The 14,911-nt window shown below is 40.9% G+C and overlaps 1 protein-coding gene across 6 annotated transcripts in view; it reads left to right on the forward strand.

Annotated features, from left to right (window-relative positions):
• Nucleotides 1-14,911, forward strand: part of BABAM2 (BRISC and BRCA1 A complex member 2) — a 387,982-nt gene that overhangs the window by 357,282 nt on the left and 15,789 nt on the right. For 4 of the 6 annotated variants that reach the window (XM_074341828.1, XM_045511778.2, XM_045511779.2 and 1 more), the window contains one exon: nucleotides 12,166-12,245. The exons of the other annotated variants lie outside the window; for them this stretch is intronic. In XM_074341828.1, coding sequence (XP_074197929.1) covers nucleotides 12,166-12,245 — 80 coding nt within the window. The remainder of the gene's footprint in view (nucleotides 1-12,165; nucleotides 12,246-14,911) is intronic. 6 annotated transcript variants of the gene reach the window in all.

Genomic DNA, 14,911 nt, shown 5'->3' on the forward strand with positions numbered 1-14,911 from the left:
TTTACATTACCACTAGCCTAAAGAAAACATCTGAAGTAAATTTTTAAAAATCTTCTTTCTACTATAATGAAGACAGATCCATTTTAAATGTAATAAAAGAGAAAGACAGTTGCTCATGCTCGGAAGAAGAAATACTTTAAAAGGTCCTTTCTTAAACTGACCTGAGTAACTTCCCTGGGCTGTGTTAGAAGGCCAGGTCATGGATAAACACAACCTAAGGACTGTCCTGCAATACAGGCTAGAGATCGATGGAGAAGGTGGAGAGAAAGGACAGAAAGAGAGAAAGGTCAGCTGCAGCATTCCTTACACGCCCTGCTTCTTTGTCCTGTGAAAATATTGTATGTACACAGTGCATGAAAGGCTGTAATTCACTTGGAGAGCTCGGCCCAGGACATAAACACTCTCACGGTTTATGGACAACATTAGAGCCCGTGAGTGGAGTCAGCTGTGTATTCTCTCCTGTAGAGCAAAATTCTGAACGTGGGAACTCAGAAAGGACACTTTCTGGCACTGACCAGGGCTTTTCCTATGACATGTACTTCTTGCTCATGGCTGTCCAGCAAATCCTGTGCTTACAAGTGAAACACCCTCTGCTGGGTGAGCACAGGCTTCAGGGTCACGTGTGCCCCAGTTCCTATCATAAGTTCTCATCTCTAAGCTCTGTGGCCTCGGGCAGGGCTATTAACTTTTCTGAACTTCATCCTATAAAACCAGACTCTACTCCTCCCGACGGATGGGCTTGATATGAAGGGTCAGTCAGTGGGTGGACGTGTGAGGTACCCTGGGGTTTAGTTTCTGCTTTGTCCCCATGGTGCCTTTGCCCACTGCTTTCCTCCTGCTCTCTTCCTGTTCCTTCAAATCTAGTCATCCTTCCAGGTTCTTCCTTATGGTTCTTCCCTCCATGCTAACTTGCAGGCAGCTCTTTCCCCCTTTCCAGGTTCGGTTGACTGTTGGTTTATACTGCTTTGAAATCTCTTTTGTATTATTCTTTGATTTTTCCCATCTTCGTATTTCCTTAATCAAATTGTGAGTTCTTTGAAATCAAAGATTTTGCATATGTATCTTTTAAAAGATATTTATTACAGTGTAATTTATAGTATGTAAATTATATACCTACAATGAAGTGGACAGAATTAATGTATCTTTTGATGGAGTTTTGACAAACTTACCTTCTGCCCCTTTTCAGTTAGTCTCCTCACCTCCAAGACAGTGCTGTCTGATTTCTATCATTGTGTCTTGGTTTCTCCTCTTCTAGATACTTCTTATAAATGCAATAATATAGATTGTACTCTTTCATGTCTTTTGGGTCAACATAATTGTTTTAGATTTATCTGTTATGGCATTCTTTTTTTACTGCTGAGTAACATTATATGAATGAACTATAATTTACTAATCCATTCATCTGCATATGTATGTTTGGGTTGTTTCCAGTTTGGGGATTTTTATAAATAGAGCTGCTATGAACACTCTTTTTAGTAGATATGTTTTCAGTTCTGTGGGTAAATACCTAGGAGTGGGAATTTGTGTATGATTAACTTTGTAAAAATCTGACAACCTTTTTCTGAAGTTGTTTTATCTGTTTCACTCCCACCAGCAATATGCCAGGTTCCAGCTGTTCCATATCCTCTCCAACACTTAGTATTGTCGGTCTCTTTAATTTTAGCTATTCTAGAGGGGATGGAGTGATATCTTATTGTGTTTTTAATTTTGATTTCCTGATGATTAGTGATGTTGAGCATCTTTTCACGTGGTAGATCTTCTTTTGTGAAATATCTGTTCAAATTTTCCTATTTTTAATAAGGTTGTTGGTCTATCTATTACTGATTTTTAAGAGTTCTTTATATATTTGTCAGAAATGTGTTTTGCAGATATTTTCTCCCAATCTATGGCTTGCCTTTTCATTTTCTAAACAGTGTCTTTTGATGAGCAGAAAGTTTTTATTTTTAATGAAATCTATTTTATTGGGTTTTTTTATGTTAATATTTTTTGTATGCTCATAATTATTTGCCTGCCACAAGGTCATGAAGAGATTCTCCTATGTCTTTCTCTAGAAGATTTGGTTTTGGTTTGACATTTAGGTCTATGATCCATCTCAAGTTAATTTTGTGTATGGTATGAGGTAGAGGCTAAAATTAACTTTTTGTTTATACATCTTCAGGTATTTCAGCAGCATTTCTTGAAAAATCTTTCCCCATTGAATTACCTTCATGCCTTTGTCAAAATAAATTGACCATATATGAGTGGGTCTATTTCCAGATACCTATTCCAGCTCTCTATTTTTCAGTTTGTATACCAATACAGGAAATGTAAATTCTCCAACTTTAGTCTTTTTAAAGATAGTTTTGGCTGTTCTAGGTCCTTTGTATTTCTAGAAAAATTTTAGAATCAGTTTGTCTATTCCATCCTCAACTCCCCTCAAAAAAAGCCTGCTGAGATTTTGATTATAATGACACTGAACCTGTAGATCAACAAAGGAAGAGTTGACATTTTGACAATACTGATTCCTCCAATCAATAAACATGGTTGTATTTAGGTCTTCTTTAATTTATCTCAGAAATGTCTTAAGATTTTAGCATAGAAGTCTTGAATATTTTTAATGTTTTTGCTTTTATTGTAAATGATAGATTGTTTAGATTTTATTTTCCAGTTGTTACTAGTATGTAAGAATACAAATGATTTTTCTATATTGACTTCGTGTCCTGTGACATTGCTAAGTTTACAGTTCTACTGAGTTCTAGTAGCTTTTTTTAGATTTCTTAGAATTTTTTACATAACCGGTCATATCACCTGTTACCAGATTTACTTCTTTCTTTCCAGTGTTTATGATCTTTATGTTTTTTAGTTTCTTTCTCTTTTTTACCTACTTGCACTGACTAGGACCTTCAGTCTAGTGTTGTACACAGTAGTGTGAGCAGACATCTGGCCTTATGTTTCCACATTAAGGTTGATGTTAACAGTAGGTTTTACATAGATGTCTTATCATATTGAAGAAATTCCCTTCTATTCTTACTTTTCTAAGAGTTTTTACCATGTGTGAATGTTGAATTCTGTAGAGTGATTTTTTTGCATCTATTGACATGATCCTGGGGTTTAGCTTTATTCTATTAAAGTGGTGAATTATAATAATTGGTTTTTGAATGTTAGACCAACCTTGCATTCCAGGAATAAATAAATCATTCTGAGTAATAATATCTTAGTCTTTTTTATATTATTAGATTTGATTTGCTAAAATTGTGTTGAGTTTTACATCAGTGTTCTTGAGTGATAGTAGCCTGAAATTTCTTGTGTCGTCCTTGTTAGATTTTGATAATAGCATTATTACTGGCTTTATAAATGAATTGGCAAGTTTCCTTCCTTCTGTTTTCTGAAAGAGTTTGTGTAGGTTTGGCATTATTTTTTTTTCTAAATGCTTGATAGAGTTTTATTTGTGGGAAGAAAGTCAATGTCTATACTAAAAATAGGGATATTCAGATTTTTAAATTTCTTCTTGTGTTAGTTTTAGCAAGTTGGGTTTTTTTTTTTAAAGAGACGTATCCATTATATCTAAGTTGTTGAATTTATTGGCATAAGATTGTTTATAGTACTTTGCTATTAATATTTGTAAGAGCTGTGGTGTTACGATTTCTTTCATTCCTTACAGTGAAGATTTGTATTTTTTTCTCTCCTTTTTTAAAAAAGTCTAGCTAAGAGGTTATGCATTTTTCTAATCTTTTCAAAGAAGCAACTTTTGACCTTGCTGATTTTATCCATGGTTGGTTTTCTATTTTCTAAATTTATGCTTTTATCTTTATTTTTCTACTTATTTTCAGTTTAATTTCTTCTCTTTTTTCAGTTTTCTCAAAATGGAATCTTAGATCATTGATTTTAATCTTTTTTTAATATAATCCTTTAGAGCTATAAATTCTAAGGTTTATTTTAGCTGTATCCTGCAAATTTTGATATTTTTTCATTATAATTTTTTAGAAATATTTTCTAATTTCCTTTGTGATTTCTTTTTGAACAATAGGTTACTTATAATTGTGCTGCTTGAATTTCAAGTGTTTGGGGGTTTTTCTAGATATTTTATTGTCACTGATGTCTAATTTCTGTTTTGGTCAGATATAATCTGTATGATTTTAATCCTTTGAAATCTGTTAAGATTTGTTTTATGGCCCAACGTATAGTCTATACTGGTAATAAAGAGGCCATGTGAACTTGAAAAGAATGTGTGTCCTGCAGTTTTGAGGTATAGCATTCTATATGCATATTAAGCCAACTTACTTATTAGTGTTATTCAAATCTTCTGTATCCTTACTATTATTGTTTGCGTTTATTATTATATCAGTTACTGAAAGGAGATGTTAAAATTTCCACCTATGGTTTTCGATTTGTCTATTCTCCTTTTAGTTCTGTCATTTTTTGCTTTCTATATTTTGAAGTTTTGTTATTTAAGTACCTATATATTTAGAATTGTTATGTCTTCTTGATAAACTGGCCCTTCTGTCATTATGAAATGACTCTCACTATTTCTGGTGATACTCCACTTGAATTCTGCTTTGTCTGATATTACTGTAGTTACAGCAGCTTTCTTGTGCTTATTTTTTGCATAGTATAACTTTTTTCTTCTTTTTTCTTTCATCTTATATGTGCCTTTATATGTCAAGGAAACCTTTGTTGGTTTTTTAAATCTTGTCTGATAATCTCTGCCTTTTAGTTGGAGTTTTTCATTCTTTTACATTTCATATAATTAATGAGCTGGTTGGATGTAAGTCTATCTTCTTACCGTTAGTTGTTTAATTTCCCTTGTTCTTCATTTCTTTGTTCTTCTCTTCCAAATCTTCCATTTGATTTATTTGAGAACTTTTTAATATAGCATTCTCTCTTCTGTTGGCCTTTTAGTTATAGCTCTGTGTCATATTTTAGTTATTAACACACTAAAATACATTCTTAATTTATCTCAGTCTACCATGAATTAAAATTATAACACTTTAAGTGTAATATAAAAGCCTAAAACCCTGTAATTCTCTTTATACTTTCTACTGTCGTTTGCAGTATTATACTCATATGTCTCACTTCTTTGTATATTATGAATCCCACAATATGTTGTTATTACTTTGGCTTTTAACAGGCAGTTGACTTTTAAAGAATTTAAGAAAATAAAGAAAAATTAGGCTCCATTTTATTCTGTAATCTCCAAATAAAGGTAATGGAGAATCATTTCCTCTAAAAAAAAAAACCCTCAAAAAATAATAAACTTATTTTTAAATGTCTTCCTTGGAACAAGCTATCAGAGAGCCATATCCAACCTATGTGCAGAGGACATTGAGACTGTCAATCACCAAGAAAAGAAAGCTGCACTTGCATGACATCCAGGCACCTCTGCCTGCCCTGTGGACTTCACCATTTACAGTTCACCCTCATACACTTTCTTGGGATCATCACTGCAGCAGAAGGTACAGAAATCCTCACCACCTTTCATGCAGATAAAAAAACTAGGGTTTGGAATGACTTAGTGAGTTTCTTAAGGGCACACCACTAGCTTCTAGTGGAGTCAGGGCTCAACGTAGGGCCTCTGACTTTCTGCACATCCACACCCAGGCAAATAAAGTTTCCTATTATTTTTACTGCTAGTCTGAGCCTCCCTCCTCAGAGGCCTGGCATTGAGTAACATAAATACAGAGAAGAAATGCTTGTGGCAAGTAAGAGCACTGCCCCTAAAGTCAAGAGAGAGTTCGGTTTAAACCTATTTCTGCTATTCACTGGCTGTGTGACTTTGGGCAAATTCATGACCTCCCTGAGTCTGTCTCCTTATCTATAAAATGGGGAAGCTAGTTTAGAGAATCAAATGAGCTGTGTGATTTTCTATTGTTGGTTAACAGATTACCACAAACTTAACAGCTTAAAGCAGCATGATTTATTATCCCACACTTTCTGTGGATCAGGAATCCAGCACAACCTTTCTGGCTTCTCTGTTCAGGGTCTCAAACAACTAAAATCAAGGTGTTGGCTGGGACTGCTACCACATCTGAGTCTCAGGGCCTTTTCCAAGCTCATTCAGGTTGTTTGCAGTGTTGGATTCCTTGTGCTTGTAGGACTGAGGTCCCTGTTTCCTTGCTGGCTGTCAACTGGAGGCTATTCTCTGCCACATGGGCCCCTCCATTGTCAAGCTTGCAGTGTACATCAGATGCTCATGTTTCCAATTTCTGACTTCTGTGTCATTGACATCTAGACTCAGATTTAAAGGGTTTGTTTGATTAGATCAGGCCTACCAGTTAATCTCCCTTTCTTAAAGTCATCTGTTTCATCTAACATAACTTGCTTACATGAATGAAATTCATAATTTTCCTGGAGATTATACAGGGAGTACACACCACCAGTGAGTGAGGAATCTTAGGGGCAATGTTAGAATTCTGCCTACCACACAGGGTAATGCAGATGAATTGTCCAACATAAGATCTGGCATGTTTTGAGTATTCAGTAAATGTTAACTATCAGTGTCATCATCCTTGGAAGAAAAACAGAGATTTTTAATTAAAAGATAATAGAGTCAGCATTGCTATCTACTCATGCACCCAGTAAACAGTCCCTTAACCTCAGTCACCTGGCCAGAGGTTCTTAAATTCTAGGCTGCCCCATCCATGGCTGCTATCCCCTATGTTTGTGTCTTCTTGGTGGCAGTACAGCCAATTTGAAAAGTGGAAAAAATTCATCTTTCAATTGTTTAATCTACACAAAACCAACTATCACTAAAAAACAACCACTAAACTAAACAACCACTAAGCAACAACTAAAAAACAACTAAAAAATTTACCTACCTTGGTATCTTGTACATAGTTTTAACTCTATCTAGATGAATGAATCAGATGATTTTTTATAATCCTTTCTAGTCTGATAAATCCATGAAGAAATGGAGTGAGTTTTCCCTGAATTTCACTGTGTAAAGTATCAGGCTGACTTCAGAGGCCTGAGTAGGTTCTTAGCATAGAATTTAACCCCCAAACCACCTACTGCAATGACTTGTCACACATTAAGTCCATTATATAAATGGAATTACTTAAAAATATTTCAAAAAATATCTCCTCAGTCAACATGTGGGAGTAATTCATCATTAACCTTCCAAAACATTTTGTTGTTTCCCTTCTTGCCTCCAGGTCAGAAAGAGAAGTTATTTTCTTCCTTGGAAATGTATGCAGATAGTCCCGAAACAGTCCACAATTTCCTCTATGTCGCTCCTCGCTGAGTGTACTGCTCTTATTTGTCATTCACTTGTCTTTGCAGAATAACTTCCTCTTTCAAGAATTTTTTTCTTAATTGTATATGCTGGCTGACTTCAATTATTTTTCATTGTTAATAGCTTAGTATTCTCAAAGACACTGCTTTCTTCAAACTTCTCATTAGCTGCCAAATGCTTCAATCCAGTCTTATGCATTAGTCTTCTAAATATGTCAGATTAAAAATAGATCTTCTTTCCTCAAGAGAAGGGGGTTAGATGTCCCCACCTGATTTGCTCGCCACTCCCACCCATTACTGTGACCTCCAGGGCCCCTCTGGGATGCCACGGAGCACAGTGTGGAAATCCCAGTTCTAAGACAGTACTTCACGCAGTGGTAGCAGGAGTCTTGAGGCCAGAAAATTCTTTGGAGACCAGGGTAGGGCTCGTGTGGGGAGGGGGTGATTGTGAAGCATAAGTGGTTACCATGTGAGCCTATTTAGATGTTTGTCTCTCCAGAAATTACTCACTCACATCTTCTGGTCAGATTGAGTTAGGCACCCGGCTCTCTGCAGTCCCTGCACTTGGTCAGCTGGCCAGAGGGAGCCCTGGCTGGGCCAGCTTTGGGGCTCAGGTATCCAGATATTGCTCAGTGTCAGGGCAAACCCAGGTGGGGGACTTTGCAACCCCCTCCCTCTCCCTGGACCACTCCATCCCCCCACCCTGCCCTTCCCCTCATCCCTCGTCTTTATATCTGTATTTCTGGAACTCCCTTCTGGCACCCAAGGGTAGGGCTTGGCTGGGAAGGTAAGAATTGTAGCCACTGAGATTGCTCACCCTACAGCGCTTCTGCAGGGGGAGCAGCTGCAGAACTGAGCTACCCTGGGCAGAATCACTGGGAAGAAGGGAGAGTACTGAGCGAGGCCAAGCGACCAGGGTTTGGCTTCCGGGGGGCCCATCAGGGCTCAAACCTTAGTGACAGAGCCTGCAAGCCCAACTGCTGCTATGATTCATGGGTTTTCTTTTTTCTTTTGTTTTGCCGTGAGTTTCCCAGGAATGGTTCCCTTTAAAAACCCCCAACCTCATCTCAGCTGAACTCCCCTAGAGAGAGAAGAGGGAATTTTCCAGGCCCAGTCCAGCATAGCTGGGGTGATCAGAGCACCCTTAGAGGACAGGAGAGGAGCTGGTGATGTGCCTACTGAGAAATAGGGGAAGGTTGAGGGCGCCAAAGCCTTCCACTCCCCCACATGCCCGGGGTTCCTGTGTGCAAGAGCTCCCCCGTCCCTCCTAGGCTTGAGAAATAGAGGAGCTGTGAACAGAAAAATAAAGCAAACAAATCACGTGAAATTATTGGATCCTTGAACTCTCTCAGAGTCATTTTGAAAAGCATCTTCAAGGGATGCGATATGTTTTTCTTTTTGGAAGAGACAGCAACAGAGATGGGGAGGAATCCAGATCTGCCTGCCGTCCAGGCATCCTTTCCAAATTGCGTAGGTCAGAGAGAACATGTTATTTATTAGAACCTGACATCTGTTGCTGTGAAATGATAAGCTCCATTAAAAAGCCTGGCCATCAATTACCGCTAATACCACCAGCATCCTGGAGCGGGCTGCTCACCGTCCTTCCAGCCCGCGCAGACCAGGCTGCACCAGGCACGGAGCGTCCGCAGCCCCGCGCAGCCTCCCCACGCCCCTTCCGTGGGGCCCCTCAGGCCGTCTCTTCTCTGTTCCTTTGATTCTACTGTTTGGCCTCTCTGAGGTCTCTTTTAAGGACTGAAGCCCCTGGCCATGCTGCTTTCTCAGTGGAAAACAGGGTGATGGTTTGCTTTCTGGTCTTGGTCACACAAGCCAGAAGAAGCTGCGCATGGAAGAGTGGCTGGGAGAGCAACATATCTGGGTCCAGGGGATTCACTCGGGTGTGCCGCTGTGAGAGCTGCTGATCAGCTCGGGCTTGGGTTCCGATGGTCCCTCCCAGCCACTGGGAAAGTGTCCGTGATGACCACGTACAGCTGCTTCCTTGTTTGTGAGTTACGCTCATGTATTTTCTTCCTTGGAAGAATATTCAGATGACTTAGAGTCAGAAAGGAAAGAGTAGAGGAGTTGGTTTGGGATTTTTATAGTACATCAAAGTAGAAACACACTTACTAATGGAATCTGAGTTGCCTTTGAACTGTTGGAAGAAAAAAGTACAGTAAGTTAAGAAGTACAAAGAATCATGGCCTGGGAGTTACAAGACCTGGGTCTCATCTGGGCGCCATTGTTAATTTTCTGTGTGAACTTGGAAAAGACTCTTCACCTTTCTGGGCTTCTGTACCCTTATCTGAAAGTACTGGACCAGTAGCTGATGGTCACTAAGCTTTAATATATTTCTGGGATTTTAAGTGAAAATTGTGTTTAAGGTATCTTAACGTACTTTTTTATTCATGTTGAAAAAATTCCATCTCTGTTGCCAGAGGTCAGACACAAATTGAAAACATTACTAAATGGAATTAAGTACACTATGTACGTGCTGCTTTTTTGTACAACCCGTATCTGATATTTATAGAACACTTCAGTTGTGGAACATGCACACATCTGCCCCAAATACACACCCAGTAAAATAATTCTGGATGTAATACTTTTTCAGATGTCAAGTTAAAACAGCTTCTCAGGAATTAGGCTTGACTGTTGAGACATGCGTGTTGGTTTCTGACAGGTGCTGCCAGGGCTGCTCAGGGCTGTCACATGTGATGTGGAGTCCAGCCAAGGCAGGAGGGCCAAACCCTGTGTTTCTATCACTCCTCGTTAAGGCATGAGTTCTAGAAAAAAGGGAAGTAGCGAAGAACCACTATCCAGTCTGTGCACATCATGAATGACAAGCAGAGGCCTTATTTCTGCAGAAATGGGATTCTGTCTTGTCTATTATCAGATCCTTCAGCACAGGGGCTACCTGTGAGAATGAACTATACTCATGACCTTTTAAAATAGCAGCTTTATAGAAGTGATCAAAAACAGGGAGCAGATACTGGGGTGGTTATCACTACTTCAGTGACCAGCCCCCCTGCCAAATCCACAGCTAACAGAGCAGACCTAAGTTGAGGGACTAAGCAGGGATGCATCTAGGAAGGTAAGTGTGACAGTGGGGGCCGGTCTCAGGACATAGAACATGGAAGGGACCTTAGAGATCATCTAGTACAGCCAAGACTGAATATTGTAAGTATTAACCGTCGTGGTAGAAATTAAATAAAGCGATTGGTATAAAACCTTTAGCACTGTGATTGGCATAGACTTGATACTCAATTCATCATGTTCATTTCCTGAAAGAACTTGTTGAAGGCCATGCAGTATGAAGGTTAGAACTGTGTGCCCCTGATCACTGGTCCAGGGCCTGGCCCAAGCCCCTCTGACCGCCTATGTTTAGTCTGCCTGTTTTCTGCTCCCTTGCTCATGGAAACAGCACAGCAGAGTCAAGGGCTGGAGGGTAGCATGCCTGCATGCATGTACCCATCCACCTTCTACAGGGCAGCCTGGCACGGGAACCTTCTTCCTAGCGGGTCACCCAGGAGGCAGAGGGCTGCTGTGGCCATGGGGAAAGCCCAAGGTATTCTGGAGCAGAAATAACTCTTCTGAGAGTATGAAAACCTGGCACTGAGAACTTTTGAGGGAAGGTAAACATCCCTGTGGCCAAACTTATTACTAGAATCAATGGGCAAAAGAAGAAAGCGGTATTATAATGGAGCAGGCCAAAGGAAAGAATACTGCTTCACAGCTGCCTCCATCAAGAAGAGGATGAAAAATTCCAGTGACTCCTCTCTTCCCAGACAGAACCCCTGGCACTTAGTCATGCCTAATGGAAAATGGAAGCCAAGAAAGCAGAAGTGAGGCTGCAGTGATCTAGGGAAGTCCTTAATCCAGAATCACTTCTGAGGAGAAAACGTGGCTTGCCTCCTAGGGTGCCCTGGATGGTCAGGGCTGAGTCTCCGGGTAGAGATGCCGTGGCTGTCGGGAGAACAGGCTTTAGAGCAGCCCTGATCATGAGAATCAAGCAAAACAATGGTTTCTGTAGTTAAGTTGTTGCTAGTCATTCGTTCAGCCAACATTTAAGAGCCGTATACACTCCATTGGCTCCTCAAACAACATGGGGTTAATCCACATATAATAGAGTCAACTCTCTGTAACAAGGGTTTCTCTGCATCTGCGGATTCAACTGACCACACACTGTGCAATACTGTAGTATTTATAATTGAAAAATGTCTGCATTTAGGAGGACCTGCACAGTTCAAACCTGCACTGTTCAGGGGTCAACTGTATATAAAGAGCATGTGCAAAGCACCGGGGACCACACACACAGGTCACTACCCTACAGGTGCTAAAATGTATCCAGCTGTGTTGAAGAGCCCCAACTCCAGAGCCTGCTGATTGATTTTTGGGACAGCCCGTCACTGGTTGAGATTCTTTTCCGAAGCTGGGGCCATCCATGGCGTTAAGTCCCCAGGACATTGAGTGCAAGTCAGAATTGCAAAGCAGGAATCTCTGGAGCTCTTCTGAAAATCAAATTCAGAAAACCAGAGTTTTCCATAATTGCTCATTTCGGTAGGCAAGAAGGTTTTCCTTAAATTAACAAATTACGTATTGATACAAAGATCTGCCTTAGCTTAGAGATATAAATCATAACAGATCCATCTTGGCCTTGAACATATTAAGGAAGGCAGTAAAAACTTAAGGTGGGTCACACTGTACAGCACTATAAAGGAATGTTTATCTTGGGCCCTTTCACTCCTTCTTTGCTGCCTCAATGCCCAGGAGACCCACTCTTCTTCTCCAGAGTTAGGGCTGCCAGTTTTAGCAATTAAAAATACAAGATACCCAGTTAAATTTGAATTCCAGATAAATACCAAAGAATTTAAAATAAGTATATTCCGTGCAATACTTAGGACATCCTTATACTAAACATTATTCGAAGCTTATTTGAAATTTGAATTTATATGGCCATCCCAGGTGGAGGGACAACTCAAGAACCAGTCAGAGCCATCCATCTGCCTACTTGGGTAGGGGGACCCACGCATCTTCTCCCCCAGGTAAGAAAGGCCACGCTCAGCAGAGTTCGGCAGTGCCTTCCGGTCACTTCCTGGGTAGAGACATTAAATGCCATGGGTCCCCCTGTGTGTGTTTGGAGGTGGGAGCCGAGGTCAAGTGGGGCAGGATGTCTTGTTCCCATCTTCACATCTTCCCAGTCTGCTTTCTTCAGAACATTCTCGCAGACACTTGGCAGAATGAAGATGGCCTTTGTGGTCTAATAACTTGTCTCATGGAATAAGAGCAAGCCCTCTTTCACAGCGTTTCTTCCAGGAACGTTGCTAAAAGGGTGGGCGTTAGCTGTCCTTGCAGTGTGTGTGACTTGTGACAGCCAGAGCAGGCATGGTGGTAACTGACCAGATGCGCCTGCTCCGGGCAGTCTGGGCACCACAGTCCTGGAGCTGGAAGGACAGTCCAGCTGCCCCACTGTGCCACGGAAACAGAAGACCCAGAGAAGGAGAGTGCTTTGCCCAAGATCACACATCTCTCCAGAACTGGGCCTGAACTAAAGTCTGAGTCTACTACTGTGGGTTCTTCTGTAGTAATTCAGGGGAGCTGAGAATTCCCGACACATATGTCTGGTGACTTGTGACCATCTTCTCTGGATTACTTGAATGACAGCTAGTCACCAGATCTCCACTCAGCTGCATGTCCTCTGGCGCTGCCACTCTCAGCTGTGCACCTGCCTCCTCCTCTCCTTCAGGCTGTCTGTTAAGCCTCTGAGAGCAGGATCACTGCTGGTGGGCGGTTCATGGCACTTTCTAGACCATCCAGGTCTTGGCCTTCCTCCAGGATGCCTCCTTGCTGATCCCATTGCCCCACCCTGCCCCAGCCTTCTGCGGTTGAGACGGAAAAATCCACCTCAAAGCAGGTGGCTTTTACCCTCTGTTTCAGAAGAGTCATTTGTCCACGTAACAGGAGGTGAAAATTAAAACAAAGCAAGGCGGAGGTTTGAGCAGAATAGCACCCTTGGGCTTAAGAGTGCCTTTGACCTATTCCTCCCAGACTAGAATGATTATCTGGCTGCCAGACGGTTCTGAGAGGAATCAGTTCACTTGGTGGTGTCACTGACGAGGTGGTGTTAGTCCTAAGACCAGCTGGACTTGTGCCCTCAGAGAGCAAGCCTGACGGTGCAGGCAGAGCCAGCCCACGTGGAAGCCCGGAGCGGTGATCATGGGATCTTCCACTCTTCTTATTTTCTTGTTCTTGCCACAACCTGTCATGAGACCAAGAAAACTTGTTTTGAAAATGCTTGACAGCCAAAACAACCTGTTCTCAGCCCCGGACGACAGGGTTTGTCCTCTCTGACCATGTCTGTGCTGTTTGATGTTTGACTAGCTGCTGACTGGAAAAAATGAATTTGCTGTTTTCTTCTCATATTGTTCACAGACAAGTGCCAGTCACTTTCCAAGTCCTTGCTTCCCATTTTTTCCAGCCCTCCGCCAGAGGCGTTTTAAGACTGTGCCTGAGTCTAACTGATGAATGAACGCTGGCAACATGTACTTACAAGGATATAACTGATGGTTGCATCTCTGCAGACTGAGCTTGATATGGGGTTGTCTTTCCCAATCCCATCAGATTTTTTTTTTAAGAAAAATTTTTTCATTGAAGTATAGTTGATTTATAGTGTTGTGTTAGCTTCTGGTGTACAGCATAGTGATTCCGTTATATATATTTGTGTGTGTGTGTGTGTGTATATATATATACACACACACATATATATACATATATTCTTTTTCATATTCTTTTTCATTATAGACAGTGAATGTAGTTCCCTGTGCTATACAGTAGGACCTTGTTGCTTATCTGTTCTATATATAGTAGTTTATATCTGCTAATCCCAAACTCCCAGTTTATCCCTCCCACCTTCCCCTTTGGTAACCATAAATTCGTTTTCTGTCTGTGAATCTCTTGCTGTTTTGTAAATAAGTTCATTTGTGTCATATTTTAGAGTCTACATCTAAGCGATATCATATGATATTTGTCTCTCTGTCTGATTTACTTCACTTAGTATGATCACCTCTAAGTCCATCCATGTTGCTGCAGATGGCATTATTTCATTCTTTAATCTCATTAGATTTTAACCTGTGATTTTCCATTTGCATTTTGGGGCCTTTCTGGTGAAGTTGAACATGTGCGTCACAATCTCTAGTTATCCCAGTGGCTAGCTTGGCTTCCATACTGGTGGCTCTGAGGCCTGCAGCAGTGTCTCTGTTCCTCCCCACAAGCCATTCCACTCCTGGATTTAGATGGTCTCAGTGGGTCCTGTGGCAGGAAGGAGCCACTTCACTCTCCCTTGGCAGATAGAAGGGTTGGACTGGTTGAACAACTGACAAACAATAGGCAAGGGCAAATTTAGCCAGCTGCTTGTTTTTATAAATAAAGTTTTATTGGAACACTGCCACATCCGTTCATTTACGTTTTGCCTGTGGCTGCTGTCACTCCCAAGGACTGAATTGATGGGGGTTTATTTTGCTGTATTTTTCCAGTTTATTTTGCTGTATCTCTGTATTTGTTTATTGGTCCCAAAGTCTCTGGCATCCTTGGTGTCCATCCATTTTGGTGAAAAGACACCCCAGCTATGTAGGTCTGACTGTATTCAGTGGCATGGTTCAAGGTGGGACACCCGTTTGTACCCACACGGAAGAGAACGCTGATTCGTCTGCTT

This window comes from Camelus bactrianus, chromosome 15 (assembly GCF_048773025.1).
Source record: "Camelus bactrianus isolate YW-2024 breed Bactrian camel chromosome 15, ASM4877302v1, whole genome shotgun sequence".
Classification (NCBI taxonomy): Eukaryota; Metazoa; Chordata; class Mammalia; order Artiodactyla; family Camelidae; genus Camelus; species Camelus bactrianus.